Below are 25,910 nucleotides of genomic sequence, written 5' to 3'. Positions count from 1 at the left end.
CCGGGGTCCATGCCGTATGACAGCAGGCAGACCTGAGCTCCGGGGGAGAGCGATGAGAGGCGTTCCCGGGACAGAAGGCTCCCAGTGCCTGGAACAGGACACAAGGCTTTTTCTCCAGGGCTCATAACACCTGGCTTTTTAAAAATCTGGGTGCTGCTGGTTACACATGTGAATTTGTTTTGTGCAAATTTATGCGGCTGTACAGTTACAATGTTTCCGCTTTCTATATATCTGTAATACTCCCATAAAACACCCCCCAAAATCATCCTTTGCGACAAGCAGAAGATACTCGCAAGGCAGCTGTACTTTACATTTTTATGGCACTGTTAAAGTCTGTATTTTTATATCACTTCCGTGTAGTTCTCTAATTTTGATCTGCACAACTTTTCTGGGTCATGGGATGGGTGGAGAGGGGGACCTGAATCTCGTTTGAACGATATGAAAAGCAAGGCTCTGAGAGCAGGCCTGGCTTACTGAAGGTCACCAGCGACTTGTCACATCACAAGACTGTAACTCACCCGGGTGTGAGTTTGCTGCCCGGTGGAGGGCGGAGCTGGGAGGGCTGTGAGTGGCTCGGAAGCAGGATACGAAGGAGCTAGCCCCAGAAATTGTAAGAGCCCAGTTCTGTTTCTGACTCGGTGCTCTGAGCCTCCAGAGTCTATTCCAACTGGGAAGCCGAGTCCGAGCCCCAGGGAAGAAAAAAAACACCTGAAAACAACAGAAAGGGTCTAGAGATGCTTATTTTCTTGCCTCGTGGCGGCTGAATGAGTCAGTTGCTCCTGTTGCTACAAGTGCAGAATGACAACCAGGGATGGGAAGGGAGACAGGCCTGGTGCTGTGTCACACGAACCCGGCACATCACTCACGGGAAGCTCAGCTGCGGGCATCTCCCCGCCCCCAACCAGGTTATATACCCTTGGGTGGCCGCCGGGGCCAGGTCCAGCCTCACTGACTGCCTTCACTTTACCCCCACAAACAGAAAAGCAATGCCAAAGATATTCTTAGGTAAAAGCTTCCTTGCCCTGTGGTTGGGAGGCATTTGAAAGCTCCCATGACTGACAGCCAGCTGCCCCCAGCTAGCCTGGGGCTGTTTGTGAGCTTGTACCTCTTTTTCAATAGACAATTTAATACACACTTAAAATAGGTCTTTGTCACCAACTCACCACCCTCCCTTCCCATCTCCCCATGCCCCCCACAAACGATCAGTAAGTCAGCGACTATCAAGTTAGCAAATTACTCCAGGGGAAACTGTCTGTGGCTTTAGGATGGCAATTTCCAGAAGACTGGAGCTGAATGATGTTTAGACAAAGCCTAGTCCGTGGGAAAAAGCCCAGAGAGGTTCTGTGACTTGCTTGATTAGCCCCTGGAAGCCCGGAACCAGAATCTTCCCTTGGGGGAAGGTCACCCATGTACACTCCCCATCTTTCCCCGGCCTCTCCAGGAGGGAATGAAAACTATGCACTGGCGCAAAGGAAATGTTCACACTTTCCAAGGACTACTGGACACTGGCTGGGGACTGATACTAAATCCAGGAGACACAGACTGTCACTGTGCCCCACTATTAGAACAGGCGTTTAGGGAGTCAGGAGATCAATGGAGTCTTAGTGCAGGTCCTTCTCACAGTGGGTCCCCAGTGGTTATTTGCTGTAGTTATCTCCCTGCTTCCAGAACACACACTTGGAATTATTCCTTACCTGGAATACTTAGCAACTGGCAGAATCGCCTTCCTTCCCATTTCTGGTATCCACACTATACATATACCCACCAAATAATAAAATAACACTGCGCAGCATTCTCTCCCGCTAACCAGCTTCCCAGGAAACAAAACAACAAAGCATGCATTCAGGTCGAAGCGTGTGGCAGGGGGCGTAAACCTTAAGATAAACCCACTAAACGACAATCTTGGTTGACACCAGTTCTACGGGCTAATTTTATATTAGAAAATGCTTCCGCACAGGTCTCTGAAGAGTGAAGCCCCCTCTGCACTAAAGTGTATGGTAATGGAAAAATAAACAAAAGGAAAACCCACTTGTGCGGCAGGTGGGCAGGGACCCTTTGGCACTCCTCCCTTAGGTGCGAGGTCTACATTTCCTCCCCTTGGATCTGGGCAGATTCTACCACTGCGCTGACCAACACAAAAAGGCAGGCATGATTCACACAGTCTGTGCATTCGGATCTCAAGAGACCAGCAGCTTCCACTGCCTGTGTCTTGGAAAACTCCCTCTTGGAGCTCTGAGACTGCTGACAAGCAATCTGACCACTCTGCTGGAGTGACCACTTGGAACGACCCTGGAGAGCGGGGTGGGGATCTGCCCAGTTGAGCCCAGCCTTCTGCCCTCTTTGCGAAGGCACCAGACGTGGGAGTGAAGCTTTTTTGGAACCTCCAGTCCAGCCCTGCTGCCAGCTGAATATCAATGAGTGCCTTCAATCAACTCCATGTGGCGCAGAAGACTTGCCCAGCCAATCCTGGCACAAATTCCCGGCCGATAGATCATGAGCATAATATAATGATTGCTGCTTGAAACCTCTAAGTTTGAGTCAATTTGTTATACAGCAATAGATATTCAAACTACTATATACCATGAGCCACAAAGAAAACTCAGGATATCTCTTCTCCATTCCATTACTACCAAGCTATGTAACTGTACTAGGCAGAATTCTAAAAAAACGGCCGCTCCTTCCCCAGGACTCCAGGCTCTAATCCCCAGGACCTGTAAATATGATATCCCTTCCAGGGTTGTGTCCCCTTATATGGCACAGTGACCTAAAGGCAAGGAGATATCTAAGTGGACCTCACCTTATCAGATGTGTTCCATTAAAAGTAGAGATTTCTCTGGTTGTTGCAGACGGAGAACTGAGAGATCAAGCATGAGAATTACTCACTGCATCTTTGTTCTTTTGAAGATCTAAAGGTACCTGTGCAGGGGCTGGAGAATGGCCTCTAGGAGCTAAGGGTGAGCCTTGGCCAACAACCAGCAAGAAAAAGGTGACCTCAGTCCTACAACCATAAAGCAGTGAATTCTCACAACAACCTGAATGCGCATGGGTTCTCTGCCGGACCCTCAACGTCTTGATTTCTGCCTGTGAGACATAAGCAGAAGGTTCAGCTACACCACATCCAGGCTCCCAACCCCTGGAAACTATGAGATCCTGAATGTGTGTTTCTTTAAGCCTCGAAATTTGTGGTGATTTGTTGCACAGCAATACAAAATGATATACTTACTCTGGCCAAAATACGCCCCCACTCTGTTCATTTTATTCTTTAATGAAATGAGAGGAATAGGTTATATGATATTTTAGGTTCCCTGAGAGCCATGACATTTTACGATTTTGTAATTTAGGTTATTTAGCCCTACTGAGCCTCAGATTCCTAAGGCAAGGCATGGACAAGGTCCCATCCAGTGCCAATGTTATCTTATCCACTAAATTTCAATCTCTCCGGAAACAGAGATACCCTTTGTCTTAATGCCACTCTGCCACCACCCCTTGCATAATGCCTGGAACTTAGTGGCTGATCACTAAATATGTGTTGAATGGAGCAATGAATGGATGAATGCACGAAGATTCCGTATACATATTCCTGTGAATAGTCTTTGACAAGAACGAAGGGCTAGCAAAGGGCCAGTCAATAATTTCTGTGAGCCTCAGTCTTCTCACCTGTAAGTGGGGAGACTAACCTTGCTTTGGCTCCCTCACAGGCAATTATAAGGATTAGATAAGCTCACTGATGCGAAAGCCCTTCGCAAACTTTAAAATAACCTGTGCATGAGGTATTTGTCTTAGTAACAGTTTGTTTTTTAAGGTTGGGAACAAGTGGTGTAAATCTATTTCCTAATTACACCAGAAAATGAATGTCGCCCTGCTGTTCCTGTGGCTGCTACTGGTTAGCAGTCATATCCTCTCAGCAGGCTTGCTACCTGCTGGGACACAAAGCCATTAGCATCTATCTGCCCTAGACAAGCTGAAGGATGAGCATCTCTAGTGACAGGAAGGGGAGTCACAACTTGAGGTACCGCATCAGATCACCTGGGTCGCTGCCTCTTAATCTGGTGTAAGTCACTCTTTGCCAAGGCTGTGCACTGAGGAACCCAACCTCTTGAAAAAGCTTCAAAAGAAGCGTTCTCGGCCAAATGAGTTTGAAATACATGCACATCTGACCCCTTCTTCTATTTATTTTTTAATTCAATGTCCCCTAAACTTACTCAGTCATAGACACCCCTACCTCTCCTACATCCCCTCACAATATCCTATAGGTTTCATTTAGGGAAACTCACTTTTGCTTGGTTCCTACCAAGTACATGTACAGTGAGTGAGACCATATTTATGGCAACGAGGGGAATCTTCTAACCCAAGTTAGTGTGGTCCCCAGACCAGCAGCATCACATCACTTAGGGCCAGGACCCATCCCAGACCTCCTGGATCAAAGCCCTGAGCTGGGGTCCAGCAATCTGTGTTCAGAGAGTCTTCCAGGGGACTGTGGTGCCCACTCTAGTTTGAGAACCACGCTATAACCCACAGAGCTGTGGAAGAGCTCATGCCAGCACAGGGAGGAGACACCAAACCCTTTTCCACCCAGAGGAAGAGGGTCCATGGATTCATTGTTTCTATTGTTTTTCCCCCCAGTGGCTATTCAACACCTACAGGATAAGATGCCAACCCCATAGCTAGGTATTCGATCCCTCCAGAGTCCATCACAGCATACCGATTAATCTTAATTCAGTAACAAGGACACTGACACTAAGAGGGAATATTTACTGCCCACGTATGCTAAGAGCTCCATATATATCTTGGGTAGTCCTCCCAATGACTCTGTGGAGGAAGTTCTGCTTTTAGCCTCATTTTACAGCTGAGGGCACGCAGGGCCAGGAGACAGGAAGAACACAGTCCCCAGGATCTACCACCGCATCGTCTGGCTCCAAAGCCCATGGGCTCCATCTTGATTCCTAGGCTCTCTCTGATTCCTGATTTCCCATTTCTGGATGAAATTAATCTCATGTTCAATATTTCATAAGGATATGTTGTTTTCTTAAGTGGAAAACCGTTCTCTCCACCCCAAATTCAAAGCATTATTGTCCCCCAACTCCCATCTCAAATGCGCCCTCACTTCAGTTCAGCAGATGCTGTGTGTCCTTAGGTGCCAGGCACTTAACTTTGGGAGGGGGGTGCACTGGTGAGCAAGAAACAACAGGGTCCCTGTCATCATGGAATTCGTGGTCAAGTGGGGAAAGTCAGGTTAAACAGACAATGGTGAACATGCCACGTGTTAGAAACATGCCGAGCAGGATGCAGTAACAACACACCACAGGGCAGGGCAAACTGGTCCCGTGAGCGGGACAAGCACCCTTAAGAAATGGGGTGTGATATGGAATTTAAGGTGAATAGAAGGATCCAGGCAAAGAGGGAAGGGAATCCTCCAGTCTTCCTGGCAGGAGTGTGGTTCTCTCTTCTCACCTTGTTTCCCTTCAAATTCTGTTTATCAAGTGGGAAGCATAACAGAATCTGTGTTATGGGGGCGTTGTAAGGATGAAACGAGTGCATGAGGTAAGCACTAAAAACTATCCGGTACCTCATAAATGGTCAATCTATGTCAACTATTATTACATCTTTTTTTTCTTATCGTATGACCTTGTGAAAGTTGGTCCAGTAATAGTGGCAAATTACTAAAAATAAAGCTTCTCTCTCAGGGGAAGTTCCTAACTGACCCCCATATAAGGGACCTGCCACACACCCGAGCCCCTGCCTGCCATCAGGTAAATGTGTGTGACGATCACAGCACACTTACTACTCATGGCTGGTTCATCGTGGTTCCTACAAAGCCCATGTGCTTCTGTTCCCTCCAGGACAAGCTCGCTTACCGAGAGTCAGTTTTGTGTGTTTCAAAACCTGTCCATGTCAGTTCTATTTGCTATTATTTTATCAAGGAATTCAAAGCAAACCAATCGATGAAATAGGGCCTTTTTCTGTGGAAACTAATTTGAATTCTATGAAGAAATTCTACAAAGAAGTTGCTGAAAAAATTCCCATCCATTTAAATATAGGGGGAGTATCCGAGAAAGACTGGAAGGGTTTATAAAACACTACAAACATTTAGATTGTTTTTTAAGAGCCTTTAAACAACTGCTGCACTCTGGATAAACCAAAGTTGGAAATATTATACAATTATTAGTCAGGTGTATGCAAGGAAGCCAGTAAAATGTCAAATAGAACATACGCACACCCTCCAAAAAGACTTAACCCTATGTGAAAAGGCTGGCCCAGGAATACACATTTGTATGTTTTAAGTTAAAGTAAAATGTGTTTATATATGTGTAGCATGCATACATTTTAGGGTTCCCCATTTTAACGTACATTTTTAATTAACTGACAAATGATTGGTCTCCAATTTGTCTGATAAGGAGCCTTGAGCTTTGAGTCCCTACTGTATGTTAAAAGTGGCCTATATGTTCTTTTCTTGATTTTCCAAAGGTAGGTACTATTTTTATCTCCACCATGCCAATTAGGAAACTGAAGCTCAGACGCCTTAATACAGCGCCAAGGTTACGATGCTGGCGACGGCATCACACATCTTGGCCTGTCAGACTTCTGCCTCTGAACTTAAGTCCCTTACGTGCCATCGCCTCCCTGCTGCTATCTTATGACATTTTGTTGGGCTCATGCTTGAGCCCCTCTAAGGGAAACATCCGTTTCTTGGATGAAAGCGTCGTCATCAAACACCTAGGGTCTGCTGCTGCTGCTGCGCCCTTGATTATATTAACATTGGACCCGTTCATTCCTTTACAGCTTATGAAGAGTTTCCACGTACATCATATAACTGACCGGGGGCACGAAACTCCACGGGGCAGCTCCTCTTATTATCCCGATCACACAGATGAGGAAGCAGAAGGCTCAGGTAGGGTTAGAGACTTCGGGAGGTCATGCATCTAATAAGTGGCAGAGCAGGAACTGTCAGTCTAATAAACTAGACCTGACTTCGGTTCAATAAAATAAAGAAGTCACATCCGCCTGCCCCCCTGCTTGTGCCTACGGAGGTGAAATCCAGGGGCAAGCAGGTACAGGGCTCAGAGAGAAGAACCAGAATCGGCACGGGCATTGGGGGTCATCGTAACACAGAGAATGATTATCTTGGTAGGCAGGCTTTCCACAGACACCAATTAAACACTGTGTGGAACAGGAAATGTGTTAAAAGCTGACGGGTTCAGAAGCTATGGCCCCGGGATGGGAGCCTGACGTGGATGCCCCCCAAGAGATCTCCATCTCAGCGATGTATAATTACACTGTGGTCGGCTAAGGCCTGAACTGCTGGGTCAAGGCCATGTGAACATGGGAAGTAAAAATAAACCGAGAGAGAGAGTCACTGGAAAATGCCAATAATTATACTGCCTGCCCTCAGGTTAAGGCTCCGAGTATCTGCTTTGCCTCCCAGTATGGCCACCTCTACAGAAACCCGGTGAGGGGACATAGGGAGGAACCCTCCAATCACACTGACATCAAGCACCTGCTTGTTGCTAGGGATTTTCTTCATTTCGTTGAATTTAACAGACTCTGAGAAGTATCTATTTTTGCCCTTTTTTGCCCAAGAGGGCACATTTCCCGAAGGAATAGAGTCAGCAAGACGCGCTCCCAGCGTCTGCATGCAGCTCAGGTGAGGGCCATCTCCTAGGTTTGCAGCCAACCCTGCTGTCCAGGCCGTCACAGTCTCAGAGCCGGACCTTTAGTCATGGTCTGTTCACAAATTCCCCGAGTGACCTTGAGCAAGTCCCTTAACAACCTCTGGTCTTAGTTTCTTCATTTGTGAATGAGGAAGATCATAGCAACACACACTGTACAGGTGGAAAATCTGTAGGTTATTTATACGGCAATGGGATATAATTTTAAAAGACGTCAACACGCCTTTGGGACCCCATTCCAAGTAGAAAATAATAAACTTGTCCATCCCTTGAACAAAGATTCTGAACAGCTCCTGCGAGCCAATAATCGTGCTAGGGGTGATGGCGACGTTTGGTGGAGAACACGGGGACAGATGCACGCCTGGAGCTGAAGGTCTCACAGGACAGACAGGTGTCAAAAAGTAGATAAACAAAGGAACAGAGGGAACTGGCATTTGGGCTTTGTTTGGGAAATCAGAATGCTAGGGAAGCATATCAAACAGGTCCCGACACAGCCATTCGGTGCAAGGATCACGGCCTTTTGCGCTGAGACCTGAAGGACATGTAGAAGCTGCTACAGCAAAGGAACAGGAGGGCTCCTTCCAGGTGGAGGGAACAGCCTGTGCGGAGCCTGTGGAGGGGGAGGGAGCCTTGAATGCCCAGGGAACCGAAAGGAGTTATATGGCTGATATTATTAAACTGTACACTTGAAACTTATATCATCTTACTAACCAATGTCACCCCAATACATTTAATTTAAAAAAATAGAAAGGAGATTAGTGGAGGTGCAGCTGAGAGAGCCAAGAAAAGGCGTGAAAGCCAACATAAGAGGTAGGCAGGGCCAGATCACGGCTGCCCTGTAGGTCATCTTAAGTTTTCTCTCTGTCTCCTAAGAGCAGTGATCAGTCACCAACAGGTTTTAAGCAGGTGGCGACAAGATATAATTTGATTCCCAGGTAATAATTCTGACTGCCTCCTGGAACACAGATTGGAAACTGATTAGATTCGGAGACAGTTAAAAGGCCATTGTGTTTTGAGGGAAGAAAGGTCTGAGTTTGAACTACGCTACTCATTAAAATGGACTAATTAGCATCATCTGACGCAATACTGCTCAAAGATCCAATTACTGACCTTGTACCGATATTTAGGAGCTGAACTGTTACTCTCATTCTCTGTGACATTTCTCCTAGAGTTGGGAAGGACTTCAGAGAAAATGAGCCCACTTGTTTCCAAATTGTTTTAGAAAAAAAAAAAGTGTCACCTTAATTTCCCAAATGAGTTTTAATTCAGAATTTCATAAAGAAAATGGATAAAAGGTGACAGTAAAGGTGAGGGGCGATTGTTCATACTCAACCTGCACCCCGCCCCTTCAGGGCACAGGGCACCGCTATTGCAGCCAGTGTTCTCGAGGGCACCTGCCCCAGGCCATCAAGGACTTAGTCTGGCCCACACAGGGCAGAGCCAGGACTTGAACTCAGGCCCCCTGGCTCAAACCAGTGTCCCCTACAGGATGCTCTGAGGCTAGAAACTGAGGCTTTGAGGACAAGGGCCCTGTTGCTTGTGTCTTTAAATGTCTTTCAGCAGGACTAGGAGACCAGGTGGTCAGTAAATAGTTACAGAATTGCACAGAAGTCAGCTAATTCAGCATCACCCTGTTGACTTGGGGTTTTTTCTGTCTCTCCCTTTCTCCCTTCCTTCCCGTCATCTTTTTTCCTCTCTTTCTCCCTCTTCCCTTTCTCCCTCCTTCCTTTCTTCCTTTGCAATGAGAGGTGATTTCCACCATAACACGGTGTTTATTCCAGACAGGTCGTCCATCACCTTGGATCATCTTGCCTTGGACAGAGAAAACAGCACAGAGGTTAAAGGAAAGGATCCTGCCTTTTATTTGCTCTAGGATCTTCAGCAAGTCACATAACATCTCTGTTCCTCAATGACCCCATTCATAAAATGGGGTGAGTTAGTGCTATCTGATTAAATGAGGTGAAAGCGCATTAAGTAGTGCCTGGTGCATGGTAAATGTCTTAGAAGTGTTAACTATTAAACGTTGCCTTGGACCTAAACCCAGCCTCATTCTCTTCCTGACAAATTTGGTTTCTAGTTCACTCTGCTTGCATAGCCCCCCTTCCTAGAGCACAGGGTTTACAAATGCTTCCAGACACACCATCTCGGGTTAGACAGACATAGGCCCTCTGAGGCAGGAGGAAGAATGATGCCCATTTTACAGATAAGAAAACCAAGGCTCAGAAAGTCTCGGTGTCAATATAGTAGTGACCAAAGTCAAAGTCTATCTCCCAGTCTTTCCCCCTTTTTAACTGCACCACAAAAGGATCTCCCAGCAGCAAAACAATCCTCAGAAGCCTTCCTTGTGGGTCCCTGCCTTCCCTTGACCTGCCCAACCACAGTGCCAGGGTCTGACACGAAGGCCAGCACCTGCATAGGCTAAAAGAAATCTACCACAACAGTACCCCTAGGATCCCTGCAAATCCTTATACATGATGGTCACCCAATAAATATTTGGTTGGGTATTGGATGCCCCATTGGCAGGCATGGTCTGGAAATAGTCTCGTTGCCTTCATCCCAACAAGCTCTGAGCCTTGGGGTAGATGAGTCTTACTTATCTTGGTGCTTCCAGAGCCCACACAGTCAGTTGGCAGGAGAGGCTCACCGCATCGACCTGCCCTGAACCTGGCCTCCTCTCTCTAACTGCGGGGGATGTGCCTGATGTGTCTGCCTGATTCCTGCCTGGGCTTCAGAACTGATTCAGGGCTCAGCAAATTGGGCCATTTTCTGAGTCTCAGCACACCACATTAGAGACTATAAAATTCTAATTCTGCCCCCTCTCATGACCTTGATGAGCTAACCCTGCCTTTGGCATCAACATACACTCAAATCAGGGAACCCAACCAAGCACAGCTGCATCTCCTAGCTGCTGCACACTGCTTAAAGCCTGCACAGCACTCTGGACCACCAAGCCCACCAATAGAGTCAGCAGGACAATTCCAGTCCTGCCACTTACCTGTCCTGTGACCTTGGACAAGTTAATCATATCTCTGACTCATCAGTGCCCTCATCTATGAAACAAATCTAATAGCATCAGCTTCACAGAGATAGTGTGAGGATTAGATGAAAAAAATATATGCCATCATCATCAACACTCAGACTTACTGAGCATTAAGGTGGGCTAAACAATTTATATGCAAAATATCAGTGCCTGGTAAAAACAGCAATAAGAAAAGTAGCTAATGTGTATTGAGTCTTTTCCACCTGCCAGACACTGTTCTAAGCACCTCATGTGGGTTACAGCATTTAATCTCCAAAACAGTCTTATGAGGTTGGCAGTATTATTAGTCCCATCTTACAGATGAGAAAAATTGAGGCTCAAAGATGGTAGTAAATTCCCCAGGGTTCCAATGTAAGCAGGTGATGACACTGGGATTTAAACCCAGGACATCTGGCTCCACAATCTTTACACTTTGCCAGCTCTGTTGCCTGTTACACTAGCTACTCAATAGTGATTGTTACTGCTTTGTATTTGTTATCAGTATTATCATTAATCTTGTTTGCCCTACATATAGGATAGTCACCTCTAGCTCTAGTTACACTCAATTTATCCTTTGGAACATAATCTCCAAAGAAAACTCCCTTTGCTCCCTGTGACCCACACTTCCCAGTATTCACACCCTCGATTGTGGGCTGGGCTTTTGGCTGACATAACATGGTAGAAGTGATACTCTCTGACTTCCAGAGCTAAGTTGTAAGAAGTCTTACGGCTTTCTTTTAGTCTTGGGATGCTTCCATGCTGTAAGAACTCCAGGCCACATGGAGGGCAGGTGTAGGTACTCTGATTGGCAGCCCCATCTGAGCTCCCAGGTATCAGCCAGCATCAATGGCCAGCTCTGGGAATGAGCCCCTTGGAGGTCAAGTTTAGTCAAGACCCAAGATGACTCCAGCACCAACCAACTTGAGAGACCCCCTGGCTGTGTCCAGTCCAGCTACATCCCGTCCAGTCCAGCTACAAATCTATGCAAGATGAAAATTAAATGTTGTTTTGAGCCACTAAAGTCTTGCGGAGAACTGTTTAGCATCAATTGATAAGCAAAACACCCCCTTTGCATTCCAGTCCAATAGACAGGTCCCAGCATGCTTGAAACAAACTTCTAATTATCTATATTTGACGTCTCACTGAAGTTTACAGGTAAACATCTCTTTTAAGTAACAATAAAATAATATTTGTTGATCTTGGGCACATTATTTAACTCTCTGTGCCTCAGTTTCCTTATCTTTAAAATAATAATAGTAAGACAGTAAGAATACCTAGTTCAAGGCTGTAGTAAGCAGATTAGTTAATTCATATAAGATGCATAGAACAGTGCCGGACATATAGAACACATACTATGTGACAACTCCTCTCCATTTCTTTCCCTCTCTCTCCAACCCCCGCCCTCTTAGTATCTCTCCTGCTTTCTTTAACTGAGTCAGGCACTGCAGGAGGCTTTTTACATTTTAAAATCTTAATTCTCACACTTACCCTGAAGGGAAGTGTTGTTATGTCACATTGCAAATGAGGCAAAGGACTGACATAAAGCCTCCTGGCTAGGAAATGATGGGGCCAGGACCGAGCCCCAGTCCATGTGCGCCATAGCTCGTTCCCTCTCCCACGCAGCCTCCACGATGCCACCCCTCTGGGACCCAAGTAAGCATCCTGTGACACACGTGGTAGGGCAGCATCTGCTTGGGGACCCATCTCCCACGGAGCCTGGCACACAGACAAACTGCAGCCCAGAAATCAGCTCATTTATAAATCCCAGCTCCCTCAGCTTAGGCGGCCAGAGGTCCCCAGGGTTAGCACCCTGTCTGACACTGCTCTGTGGCAGAGGCACCCGGCCTGCTTGTGTGAGAAGCGCTCATTAGAACCTTCGACTCCGGTGTCAGGAAGCGGCCCCCAGCCAGCACGGAGGGTCAGCCTCAGAGGGACCAGCACACGCCGAGTTTCTGTGCCCTGCACCTCCCAGGACCAGCATTCGATAATCCTTAAATGAACGCAATTGAGTGACTTGCCCAGGTGGAATTCCAGACATCCCCTCTGGGTGAGTGGAGGAGGGAAGCTGTGATTCAGGAACACTTTCTCATCTCGGGAGGAGAGAAAGCAATGCTGCAAGTTCCTTGCTGGAAGGCCCTGGCGGTGGCAGGACATTCCCAGCTATCTACACCTGACAAACTGTGTAAGAAAAGCAACTTATTCTTAGAAGTGGACGTCTGTGCTCAGAGAAGTGAAGTGACTTGCTCAAGGTCACAGAGCCTGCAAATGGTAGGGCATGATCTCAAATTCAGCCCTTGATTATGTCTAGTGTTCTTTCCATCGCCCAATTCTGTCGCTCCTTCTCCCCTCCTAATGCCTGTCTAGCAACCCCCCTGGAGCTCTCCTGAGCCTTCCCTAGACCCGGCACACTCTGGGTGGCCTGTGCTCTGAGCCTGCACATTCTTCTCACTTTTAGTAAATGTCTTCTCCGTGTCTCTGGGCCTTTGGACCCTGCACCTCATTCTCTAAGGTGACAACAAGCAAAACTGAACACATATCTGTTGAAAGCCTAGTACTGGTTACCCTTTCCCACTGGATTTGCATCCAGCGTGGTCAGTTCTGGGGGTACATAGTTTCTTCACCCAAAGATCTTATCAAAAACCAGATGGTGCTTACGCTGAATGATGTCTCCCCACAATTCATATGCTCAAGTCCTCATCATGAGTACCTCAGAATGAGACTCTATTTAGAGATAGGGTCTTTAGAGTTGTAACTATGTTAAAGTGAGGTCACTGAGGTGAGCCCTAACCCAATAGGACTAGTGTCCTTAAAAGAAGAGGGAATTAGGACACGGACACACACACAGGGATGGCCATGTGAACTCATAGGGAAAGGATGGCCACCTACAAGCCAAAGAGAGGCCTCAGAAGAAAGCAACCCTGCCCGCACCTGCATCTCAGACTTCTAGCCTCCAGAGCTGCGAGGAAATAAATATCTGTTGTTTAAACCACTCAATCTGTGGTACTTTACTACAACAGCCCTAGCAAGCTAATATATAGAACCACTATGGAACATTATTCTGGTTGCTTAAAATGTATTATCTTTCATTTTCCCTTCCTCAGTCAGATGGATCAGACAGAACACAGAGGCTGCAAGTTCATGGCATAGTCAGGAAACAGTGAGAAATCCACTGCATCGGAGCAGCCGGAACCAAAGGAGAGAAATCAGAGGCGATCAGAACACCGTAGGGCTGGGCCACGCAAGGCCTCGCTTGCCACCTCCACATGCATCGCCTGCATTGTATTTCCCCCTACAGCAGGCAAATGCAAGCTAGCACCAGGTCCGAGGCTGCAGGGGCAATAGGGGAGGCGGCACTTACCTCTCTCTGGGCAGCTGGTGGTTGGGATTGTGGCGGCAGCGGACACTGAGGCCAAAGAGCTTGCGGGCGGTGCGTTGGATCTTCTGCCGCTGGGCCTCCATGGAGCTCTGCAGGAGCTTGTAGCGGTTCTGCAGGTCCCAGTCGTTGCCCCAGTGCTGATGGATGCTCCCGATGGTCAGGAAGTGGTTGCTGGGTAGACGCTTCATAAACGATTTAAACTCATCTAGAGGGAGACAAAGGCCAGGAGAGAAGGGCTGAGCATGACAGCCCCATCCGAGGCCACCCGCCTACCAAGAAAGCAGGCCTGCAAGTAAAACTAACTTGCGAGAGGCCCACAGGACATGGCTCTAGCCTGCTCCGCTCCCAGGAGGAATGCAGAGGCCACTGTGTCTCCATGAAGGTTCTGTTACAGGAGTGAGCCTGCATCCTGCTGAAGACAGGGCTTCCCAAACTTCTGTCGTCTGAATGCCAACTGGATAGCAATATTCACGAATCACTGTGTTTATGATTACTCAGAATCAATGAAACCCAATTTTTATCCAATTCTACACAGACAACCACGGTCACGTGCCTTCAGTAGATGGGAGCTGTAAAATAGTGTGATGAAAACAATGTTAATCAATTCCACCCAATACTGTTCCCTGCTGCATGACCCAAGCCCCGTACCTGCTCTCACTCTGAAACGTGGAGAGGTACCGAGCAGTCGATAGGTGTTAAAGGCAATTTGGCACCAACTGAAACATGCTCTTTGATGTGATCTTCAGGTTTGACAGAGAACTGAAATGGATCAACCTCCCCACTGTGTGATCCAGCCGTATGGGAAGTTGTGTGCGCATGCCATCTTCCATCACGTCCCATTTTGGAAAACTCCAGCTTAAGAGACGGGGGCAGACTCCTGAGTCTCTTGGGGGGAGGCTTCTGCCTCTGGGATGCTGAGTTTCCGATTGTCAGCATGTGCTACGACTTGACACAGACTTAGAAATTATCTGGGTCAGCTCGTTCATTCTATGTAGAGGGACACTGAAGCACACGGTAAGGAAATGACTTTCTGAAGGTAGAACAGCCCAGGAGTGCCAAGAGGCAGGGCCAAAACCAGAGCTGTTGTTTTCCCATCTAATTCCTACAGGCCCACCCCATCCATGCCCCCCTTCAACTACTGGGAAATTAAAGACTTAAGAGGTTAATCATTTTGCAGGTAAAAAGGTAAAATGATTAGATTATACATATAATAAAATACATATGTAGATCTATCTTGAGCCTGATATTTTCACTTTATGTTATAAAACCTACATGGAAATTTCAGGTACATTAGGCATTCATTTTATTAAAAGAAATGCTTACAAAGCTCTCGATAAGCACTAGGCTCAGTCTTAAACACCTAACACATATAAGTGATTTTATAGCAAACCTGTGAAGTGGGTACTTTTAATGCCCCCTTTTACAGAAACTAGGGCACAGAGAAGTTAATTCATTTGCCAAGGTCACACAGCCAGTAATGACAGAATTAGAACTCCGGACTCGCTCCGAATCCGATGCTCTTACTTAGCATGTTATACTTACTCTCAACACAAAAAGAGGATCGGGGGAGAAACAAAAAAATAAAAGGTGCCAGAAACACACGTACAGGAAAAGTGCCTCTGCCTCCTGGAGAACTCAGTCACCTCGTTCCGGACAGTCAGACATGCATGCCTGCAACCTGCATCTCGCCCACCAACAGCTGCATGACCACTCTTCTCTCAGTGCTTCCGTTTCCCCGTCTGTCACCAGGTATAACAGCATCTAATTCAAAGGCTGAGAGGGTGACCTAGGATCTCATCTGCCTAAATTGTTTCAGAAATACAGAAAGTGCTCAGCGGATGAAAAGGATAATGCAGGGCTGCGCTGATGGACAGTTGGGTGGGCAGGCTGCAGGCAGGGCACCGGGCTCGACGCTGCTCTGGCCAGCCCTACGCTGCTCCCTGGAAGACACGCAGCTCATCCTGTAGGCGGCTCTGTTGGCCTCGAAGGCCTTTCAATGAACCCGAATTGGGGTCAGATAAGAAAACATAATTTAAAAGTTAAAAATTATTTACTTTCTTGACTACAAGTGGAAGGGTTCCCTCCCAAGGAGGATACTCAGACCCCCATTTGTGTGTGTGAGCTCGGTCCTGTTTGACCACCAACACTCCGGGGCCAACGAGGAACCAATCGATGGCTTTGACCTTTGGTTGGCTGTGAATCCCTCCAAATTCCCTGGTGCTGAGTCATTAGGGTCTCGAGCTCCAAACGAGGAGGAAAGTGCACATGCACAAGGATGGCTTTATCTTAATGGGTGAAACGTTTCAAAGGCGTAAGCACAGGGTGCCTAGAGTAAATGTGTGCGCTCATGGGGGAAAGCACGGCACTAATAACGTCCACCGACTAGCCAGCTGACTCTGCAGCATCTGAGCTTTCTGCGTTCCCGCACCCACCCGCCCGCTCCAAGTAGTTTCTTTTCCTTGGTAATAAGGATTACATGCTAACGACCTTACTACTCGTGCACATGGCTTATGTTCTCCTCTGCTTTTTAGCAAGGAAGAATCTCTTTGCAAAAGCATTTTATCAAATGCTTCTTTTGTTCGAGGCCAAATAATCATCACAATACATTTCATCCTGCACCTCTCTCTCTGGTGCACTCCCAGGATGGCCAATGGACTAATGGGTGCAGGTACATAAGGCAGCCACAGCTCCACTGGAGCCGCGTGACCTTTTAAGAGCAGAATCACTGATGGCGTCGTGAGCACTCAGGGCTGGCCGGGGACTCACAGTTCATGGCAGCCAGTGGTTTCAAATATAGCTCAACAGAGCTTAGCTTTTATCTGTGGTACACAGTGGCTCCAAGGTATGATTTTGTTTGATCAAAGGGCTTCTTGGCTACATATTTAAATAAATTCAAAAATTAAACGCATAAACATGTCCTCTCATTTATCAGATGAGGGAGCTGAGGACTGGGGGGTAAAGTAGAATTAATAAGGTACAAAAGCTGCTGTGAGCACTGGGTCTGGAATCAGGGATTCCATTACCGACTCTGCCATTTACTATGTAACCCTGGGGAAGGCACTGGGTCTTGGCACCCTCCCTGCTCTACAATACAGGAACATCATTACTTACTTTAATGCAGTTCTCGCAATAGATTTGAGGAATATAAAGTTGTTTTTAAAACAGTAATGCTCTCTGTATATGTCCATTTATTTAACAGATATCTGAGCACATATTCGATGACATTATTTGGCATCTCTTCAAGGAAGTCTCAAGGATTCTCAAGCTTTTCATGTCCAAAACTGAATACACAGTTTTCTTTCCCAAACTTGCAGGGTGTTCTAGCTCAGTGAATGGTACCAACATCCATCAAAGTGTCTGACAAACATACCTAAAAGGCGTTCTGGGATCTCATCTCACCCTTCCTTCCTCAAGTCCTGCTAATTCTCCCTTGTAAATAGCTCAGCACCCCTGCACATTTCCCATTGTTACTCCCCAGCCCTAGCCCACATCCCAGGCATCTCTCAGGCACCTGGTGGTGGCCTCCCACTGGACGGCCTGCCACCCTCTCATCTCCGGCCCACAGTCAGACACGTGGACTCTGCTCTTCCTCAGGGTGGCCCCCCCCACTCCTGACCATGCCAACCTCTGGCTCTACGTGGTTTGCTCACAGCAGCTTCTCATTCGTCACACAGATATGATTAAAATGTCAATTACTGGCATGGTTGTATGATTCATGCCTGGCTTTCCTATTAATTAGGAGCCAGCTTTGCACCTCAGCCACTCTACGGCCTCAGGTGACTGACTGTCCTCCCCTAACCATGAAAAGCAGGAAATAGCTTAAGTTACCTGAGCAGTGACTTCTAGCTTTGACAGTTTGTGAATTCTTTGGATATCTATCAATACCTACATTAGATGTATATCTACATAGACATGCTTACACACACATGTGTGTCTGTTTATTTAGACAGACACACAGACTCGGGAATGAGTACAAATACCCTCAGCTCTCCCTTCTCCAGAGGTGTCCTATGTGCTATGTGGCATCACGCTCTCTGTCTTCTGGGTACAAAAGAGACGATACATCACAGGACCACAAACCTGATTACACTGTTCATTATTTCATTCAGTGGAGATGTATTGAGTGCCCACCCCAAGGCAGCTCCTGGACCTTGCCCTGGACTCTCCGCCATGAAAGGGTAGGGGAAGCAGCCCTCACAGCAGCCCTGCTCCCAGGCAGTCAGCTTTCTTTTCTAGACTTGGCTCAGGGCCACTCATGCAGCAGAACTAAGTCAGGCTCTCTACCTGAGTTCTCCAGGTCCTTGTAGGCCTCGGCCCAGGACTTGGCCATGTTGGCCAGCGTGTACTCCATGATCTGGATGTCGGTGACGGGGCAGTTGCACTGCGGGAACTCCTCGGCGCACTGGCACCGGCACTGGCTGTTCTGGCACACGTACTCGCCCTCCCCGTTGCACATGATGTAGCTCAGGGCCGACTGGACGAATTTCTCTTGCAGATACGGAGGGAAGATGATCTGCAGCCCTGTTCGAGAATAGCAAGAAGGGGAAACAGAAAGGTTACAAAAAGGTGTTTCATTCACAGCTTCGAAAGGTGACGCGTGGGATCCTGAAGCTGCTAGCTCTCTCCCTGTGTAGTGTAACCAAAATATCTCAGAGCCGCCTAGATCCAGACAGGGCACGCTCGGCGGGGCCTCCGGGTGCATTGCCTCTGCTTACACTTCTCAGGTCATGACCTTGGCCGTCTCTGAAATGCATACTCTGTTCCGCTCTGCTAGGACTGAGGTCTGGTATAGACCCTTTCCATTCGGAGAGGATAAGCCCTTACTGAAAGCAGAAGGTTACTGTTTCTGTTTTCTTCTAATTTCCTTCATTTCTTTCCTTTTTTCCTTTCTTCAAATATTTATGAGCCCTATTGATGAAGCACAAGTCCTGAGCTAGGCACCAGGTCTATAGAGATAAAGAAGACACTATCCCAGCCCTTGGGGAGTTTACAACACAATCAGCAGGGACAGACACAGACACACATCATCCTAACGCGGCCTTATAGACCTGAATGAAGCAGAGACGGCCTGTGATGCACCCGGCAGCCCAAGCCTGCAAACGACACCACCTGGAGAGCAGGGACACCTTTGTAGAGGAGATGGTATGGGGCTGGGTGAAAAGTGAGTGAGAGATCATTGTGTAAAGAGAACAGGAAGCACATTCTGAAGAGAGGAACAGCAAGAACAAAGACATCATGAACCTGGGAAGGAAATGAATTTGGATGGGGGGGTGCCTGCTGTAGAACAGGTTTTAGAGAGGAGCAGATGCTAGAATGCAAAGAGCTTAGTTATATACTGAGCAATTTGAACTGCATTCTGTGGATAATGGGGATACTCCGTTAAATTATATGAAGAGGGATATAGTTTCATAAGACCACTGTATCATAAAAAATAAAGTATCAGTGGAGAAAGATATTAGATGGAATTCATTTACTCTTCCTGGTTCTCAAAATGAAGCCCAAGCCCACCGAGGGGAAGTGACTAGCCCATGGTTGGTTATAGGATGAGTGCTCTGGACCACATCTCATGATCTTTCCTCTATACTTGGCTCATCAGTCCTAGTCCTCAGAGCCAGTGATGGAGAAGGGTTGATCTGGGCATGAGCACTACTCCTGTACCCTTGAAATGTCAGCACAGCAGGCAATTGCCGCTGGTGACCAGATGGAAGGACAGCTCTGGGCTAAATTAGCTCATTAACGCACTTTCACCTGGGATATTCCCTCCACCTCATTTGGAGCTGGTAACAGTTTTAGCCATCAAGGCATATGAGCCTAATGGTTTTACTACCCACTGTGCAAAAGAGGACTGTTATTCGAATTAAAGTTTTTCATCACTCATGCTTCAGGGACACCCCCCTACCCTGCTCGTCAGGGATCTGCATTTCTCTCTCTCTTTACTTCACAGTTGTGTTTCTATATTTTTATCTTTCCCTCTCTTGCCTTCAAATTATTTTTAAAAGATGAAGCTCCATCATTTCAACTTGTCTTCAGATGGCATCTCAAAAAGACTCTCTGAGAGGAGCATTGTGGGAATGAAACTCGTGCCTCCAGCAAGCCGTATGGTAGGAAACCATAATAAGGTCATTAAAAACTGGGCATCGCTGGAGCCAGGCTCCTCTCCTTACTACCAAGTCATCCTCAAGCAAGTTATTCCACCTCTCTAAGGCTCCACTTTCTTTTCTATAAAATGGGAATACGTTTAGTTCCTACATCAGAAGGTCTGTTGAGAAGACTAAGTGAAAGAAATCCTGCAAAATGTCTAGAACAATTCCTGGCACATAGCAAGCAAACAGTAAATGTTAACGGTTCCTATTTTTGATGATGATGGTGATGATGTTTCTCCTCTGATTAAAGTTTTTGAAGGTTTCAGCAGAATCTACAGAATAAATGAACAATAGCTGCGGGTATTTAGTCAGGAGGAGATAATGCTCAGAAGGCAGTCTTTAGCTATTTGGAGAGATTTCACAAGAAGCAGGGTTTAGAATTCCATGTCTGTTGAACAGGCCACGGTGGGAGGGCTCTTCACGAAGGTGGACGCTATGTGAAGATGGGTGGAAGGTGTGCTACCAGGTGGAGCTGCGCAGCTTGGGCAGCAGGCCCCTGGAGGCCTGGTGAGGCCCACGCCGAGGTCCACATGAGTTTGAGTGATGCTGGGAAGGGCTGTACAGCGTTATAATACAGACACCAAAAGGTGGGCAAAATAAGTCCAGTTAAGCAGGAAAGTTCCTTCTAAACCAGGTCTACAATTCTTTCTGAGTATGCATTATTGAGTCATTTTATCTGTATCACAATTTTCACTTCCAAAGCAAAATTTATTTTTAGCTGATCCCAATCCCCTCTAGGCATCTGAGTCTATGGATTGGGGTTAAGTTTCCGTTGCTTAAAGGAACTCTACGCGCAGCCCTAGTTTTCTAGCTTGCTCATCGCTTTCTTTCTGCCTTTTGTAGGGGATAAAGTATTCTATTCTTGGTCCCAGCCCAAAAGGAATTTGGGGAGAGCATTTTTAGAAAACTGCGTCAAATCATTTCTCCGTTTGGCAAGGATACAAAGGGCAATATTACCTACCCCACTTAATGCAACTGAACACAGATGAAGTTTGGGGTTGGGGGGGGGTTTCTGGGAGCAGCTGAAACACAAAACTGGCTGCTCTTTTAAAAATGGAAACTCAGAACATGTGAGCTGTCTCTGAGGCAGAATCTCCTGGGCAAATTTGAAAGAAAATAATGAAGACATAGCAATTAAAAAGCACTTTTCTGCAAAATGTCATTACCGTTTAAAGTTACATAACCATTTCTACAGCAGCAGCAGCGGAGGTTCACACAGCAGTCACCGACACAGTCGTCTCCCGGTGACCTGTGTCCAACAAAGAGGCCCATTGCTGACCCCCTAGATTGGCGCCCAAATCCTGCAGGCCTCAATGGGAGTCGTAAATAATTCAGAGGGGGATTTGGCCTCTAGAACCAGTGTTTGAAAGATATACAGCTGCTGGCTGGGTTGGAATATTCTGTCCCCACAGTTCTCAAAGACACACACACACACACACACACGGAAAGGAAAACTGAGAAAACGGGAGAGAGAGAGAGAAAGGCCACCATTATTGCCAAGCATATAAATTTTGCTTCACAAAACCCAGGAAGGCAAGAGTTGAGAGTTTCATTTGAACACCAATTCACCCACGCTGAACATATGGAATATTTTCCCCTCAATCTCATTATACTTTGGAAAAAAAAAATCTTGTTATACTTTAAAATGGAACGTCTCAGTGTTCCGCAGAGCTGGCGGGCAGTGTGGATGCGGGAACACCCACGCTGTCTTCTCTTTTCCTCTTTGCCCCATTTTCCTCAGTCCTTCCTCCCACCTCACGTTCAACACAGACATCTCACAATATTTTTTGTATTTTCCACACAATCCAAGATAAGATTTCCCCTGCTCTCCGGCACACAGTGGAATAGCTTTATTTCCTTGCCTCCCCCCTTCCTCGGATCTCCTAATATTCTCTTCTTTATTCAGAGCACGCCGGCCATCCTGCCCCTTTGCAGCCCTTCCATGTGCCAGTCATGTCTTTCCAATAGTTTTTGCACTTGTCCTTCCCCGAGCCTAGGACATTCTTTTCCCAGATCTCTGCAAGGCTGCCTTGCCTTGTCCTGGCCCCGGACCTTCCCAGACCACCCAAGTTAAAATGTCTCTTCTAGTTTCTTCATAGCCTCCGTTACTTATTGAAATTACCCATTCGTTTGTTCTCATGTTTATTTTTCCACCCCCCCCCCCATTCGAGAGTGGACTTTAGGGAGCAGGGCCCTGCCTGTCCACTACAGATCTGAGTGTAAATTAAAGCCAAGCCCAGGGTGAGCTCCATGAACTCATTTGTTGAGTGCAAAAAACTATTGTCTTTTTTATCCCAATGGAAAACATCTTGCCCCATTAGATTTAGAAGATGTTAAAATTGAAAAGTTAGGTGCCCTGCCCAAAGCTCCCCAACTAAAGTAACAGACTGTGGACACAAACCCAGGAATTCCAATCGAGTTGTGAAACATGTGAGGTGAGACTGGAGACAAAGTCCTGGCCTAGGGTAGCTCCGGCCCAGAGTGGCCTCTAAACTCAGGTTTCCTGCCTATGAAGTAAGTCTGAATAATCACTTTCCAGGGCCGTTATGAGGAGCAAATGGGGGGAGAAAGGGCATAAACACCACTTAAGCAAAAACCTGGCTATCATGGGCTGAATGTTTGCATCACCCCCCAAATTCATATGTTGGAACCCCAATGTGATAGTATTAGGAGGTGGAGCCTGTGGAAGGTGATTAGGTCATGAGGGTGGGGCCTCCATGAGAGGATTAGTGCCCTTATAAGAAGGGGAAGAGAAAAGAAAGCTCTCTACCTCCCTGCATCCTTCCGTTTCTCTCTCCTTCCTTCCTTCCTTCCTTCCTTCCTTCCTTCCTTCCTTCCTTCCTTCCTTCCTTCCTCCCTCCCTCCCTCCCTCCCTCCCTTCCTCCCTCTTTCCTTCCCTTCTTTCACCCCTTCCTTCCATTGTTCCTATTTTACTTCTGTACTTCTCTCTTCCCTTCTTTCCACACATATTTCTTAATCCCTACTATGTGCCAGGCACCCTGCCACGGATACCAGGGTGAATAAGGCAGACAGCTCCCTGCCTTTGCAGGCCTCACAGTGCAGGAAGGAGGCAGATGTGTAACCAGCTGCTTGGATGCAGTGAGACCAGGGCTCTCCCGAAGCACAAGGCTGCCCGGGAAAGAAGGGGAAGAGCACCTAACCCAGGATGGAGCAGGGGTGGCCAAGAGGCTCTCCCAGAGGGAGAGGCATTTAGGAGGGGACTCGATGGATTAACAGGCATAAGGGGATGAAGGAGTCACACGTAGAGTCATCTACAGAATGAAAACACCGTGGGCAAAGGTCTCAGGCGGCAGAACTTTCAACTGAGACCCGGTTTAGCCATCGCCCTCCTTTCTGACAAAGGTTCAACATTTTTTGTTTGTTTGCTTGCTTCCAAGTTGCCTAGAGAAGAGAAGACAGAGTTCTGGTGCCTCACAGATCACAGCTCTGAAAGGAAGAATGACAGAGCAGAGGCCTGGCAGCTCATTAGAGGAATAGCATTTCCTACAGCAACAGAAGTCAAGGATCCTTGTTCCTTAAAGGCAGGGAGTATCCCTGAGATTCAGGAAAAAAAAACAACAAAGAAGAAAAAAAGGAGGGTTTGCTGTGCTGTTGAATTTCAACCATTTGGGGGTGTTAAAGTAACAAGAACCTTCAGGGACACCCTACATCGGACCCCTGGAGACCTTCAATAACACTGCTGATACTACCAGTATCTAAAGCAAGCTCCTGGTTTAGGCGACTGTACTCAGTGAGGCTGGAGAACATTTAATATCTGGAAAAGAAAACTCAACCGACGAAAGCGAAAGGTGCCCCTACGATCTGGAGATTGCAGTCCAGCCTTCCCCTCCGACCATGATCCTGCTCTTTTGCTCATAAGGAACTCAGCCTCTTCCTCCATCCTTCAACAAGCAGGGCAAGGGGAGCTGTGGAAGGAGGTGCTTCCTACCTTCTAAGGACACAGGGGGGCTGCTTAGAGATTCAAAACTAAAACACAGAATCCAAAAATAATAGACAAAGAACTTAATTGGTAATTAAAACATAAAAGGTGGCATCATGTCCAGTCCATCGCAGCAGACCGTGTTTAATAAATAAATCTCACATATTGACTGTCAGTGATCTGTTATGAAGATGAAAGAGAATAAGCCTGGAGACAGTAATTATGGAAGACTTTGTGATGTGTGTGGGATGTGGGGGGAGTCCTGAAACACGAGCATGGCCTTGAATAGGTAAAGGGCAGCCACTGTGTTCCATGCAGAGGGTGTACTGTGAGCAAAGATTAATGTGTGAACACCTGGGATCAATCTAAGTCTTGTTCAAGGCAAGGGCCATATATCTTCCTGGTGTGTTTGTTTTTTAGCTTTGTTTTATTTTAGTCTACAATGCTAATTGCTTAACACAGTACTATTTTTGATGGATTCCCTTTTTTCTGACCGATTTCATTAAATATTAAATGCATGATCTCGTACGGCGCTAAGAGGAAGAGAGAAAATACAGGTTAGGTTCTATTTTGGTTGAATATAAATATTTTCCTATCCTGTTCTTGCATTAGAATGTGGCCCCCTGTAGATACCTCTGAGCCCTACGGGAGTCGGAGCTGTTACCTTGTACCCGCTAAGTTCTGCTTGTCAAATTCTGTCTATTTCTGAAAAGCACGAGGTGGGGAGAACAACCAGGACTGCACCTTTTGCAAAAAGTCATCCTGATCCCCTTCCTTGTGAAAGCCTAGGGATTTCAGACTGGCAGATAGAGGACTTTATGGCTCCAACAGCCATTCTGAACTCCAGCGTAATGAAGGCATGCAGGTCAATTACCCATCTGTTTGTGTTTCTATTGCTGTGAATTACGGTATCCATCGCTGACAGCTCATTGGAGTGGAATGAAAATAAGACAATAATTCACCGGGTGAAACTGTGCAGAAAGGGCAAAAAGGCTATGATCTCATTCAGAAGTTCAGCCCTGTCTCCGTGATGGGTCATTTGCTCTCTGGGAAATAAAGGCACCTACCTGGGGGGAGAGTGGGTGGGTTCTGGCTCCCCCTTCTGGAGAGAGGAACCTTTCCTGTTCTGACCTATCGCCATCTATTCTGTGGAATCTTATGGAGTAGACTTGGAACCCTTGGATGAAAGATGAGGGTAAATGAAATTCAGCACGATAGCACTAATACCTTTTCCACTACCAGAAGTTCTGAGGTTCGATGAAACAGGTTCCTTTAGTAGGTAGAGAACTCCTTCCTCATCATTGAAAGTGAACAAGCAGAATTGGAAAAGTTGACACAGTAAGAATGCTCTACAGAACCCAAGGCCCAAATGGTGTGTGGTAGATTGGATTGTCATTAAATCATACTCAGGGCCCTCCCTGCAGTGTCCTCCCTTTGAAAACATTACACGGTCCCGCCCTCTGAACTAAGGTGGGTTCACATGACAAGCTTTGACCAGTGAAATGGGGGTGGAAGTGATGCGCGCAACTTCCAAAATGAAGTTATAAGAGCCAACACGTGGGTTAATCAGTTTGTCTTTCCCCTTCCCCACAGGAACAGCAATGTGCCGCATTGAGGCCACCAGAGGAGCAGAGCCACCACTGACTGACCACGTTGTAGCATCAGTAAGAAAGGAACATTTCCTTCTGCCAACCACTGAGATTCAGGGATTGTTTGTTAGCGCAGCCTAACCTGGCCGACACTGACAGACGCTGGAGCGAGAAAA

The 25,910-nt window shown here is 46.9% G+C and overlaps 1 protein-coding gene across 1 annotated transcript in view; it reads right to left on the bottom strand.

Annotated features, from left to right (window-relative positions):
* BRINP1 (BMP/retinoic acid inducible neural specific 1) overlaps positions 1 to 25,910 on the bottom strand; it is a 144,485-nt gene that overhangs the window by 9,155 nt on the left and 109,420 nt on the right. Inside the window, exons 6-7 of the mRNA XM_087823223.1 lie at positions 18,347 to 18,583; positions 14,045 to 14,267 (exon numbers count right to left, since the gene is read on the bottom strand). Coding sequence (XP_087679349.1) covers positions 14,045 to 14,267; positions 18,347 to 18,583 — 460 coding nt within the window. The remainder of the gene's footprint in view (positions 1 to 14,044; positions 14,268 to 18,346; positions 18,584 to 25,910) is intronic.

The sequence above is a fragment of the Miniopterus natalensis genome, chromosome 12 (genome assembly GCF_054644295.1).
Source record: "Miniopterus natalensis isolate mMinNat1 chromosome 12, mMinNat1.hap1, whole genome shotgun sequence".
In the NCBI taxonomy this organism is placed as follows: Eukaryota; Metazoa; Chordata; class Mammalia; order Chiroptera; family Miniopteridae; genus Miniopterus; species Miniopterus natalensis.
The sequence above is the reverse complement of the archived record's forward strand: the minus strand, read 5'-3'. Positions and strand labels throughout refer to the sequence as shown.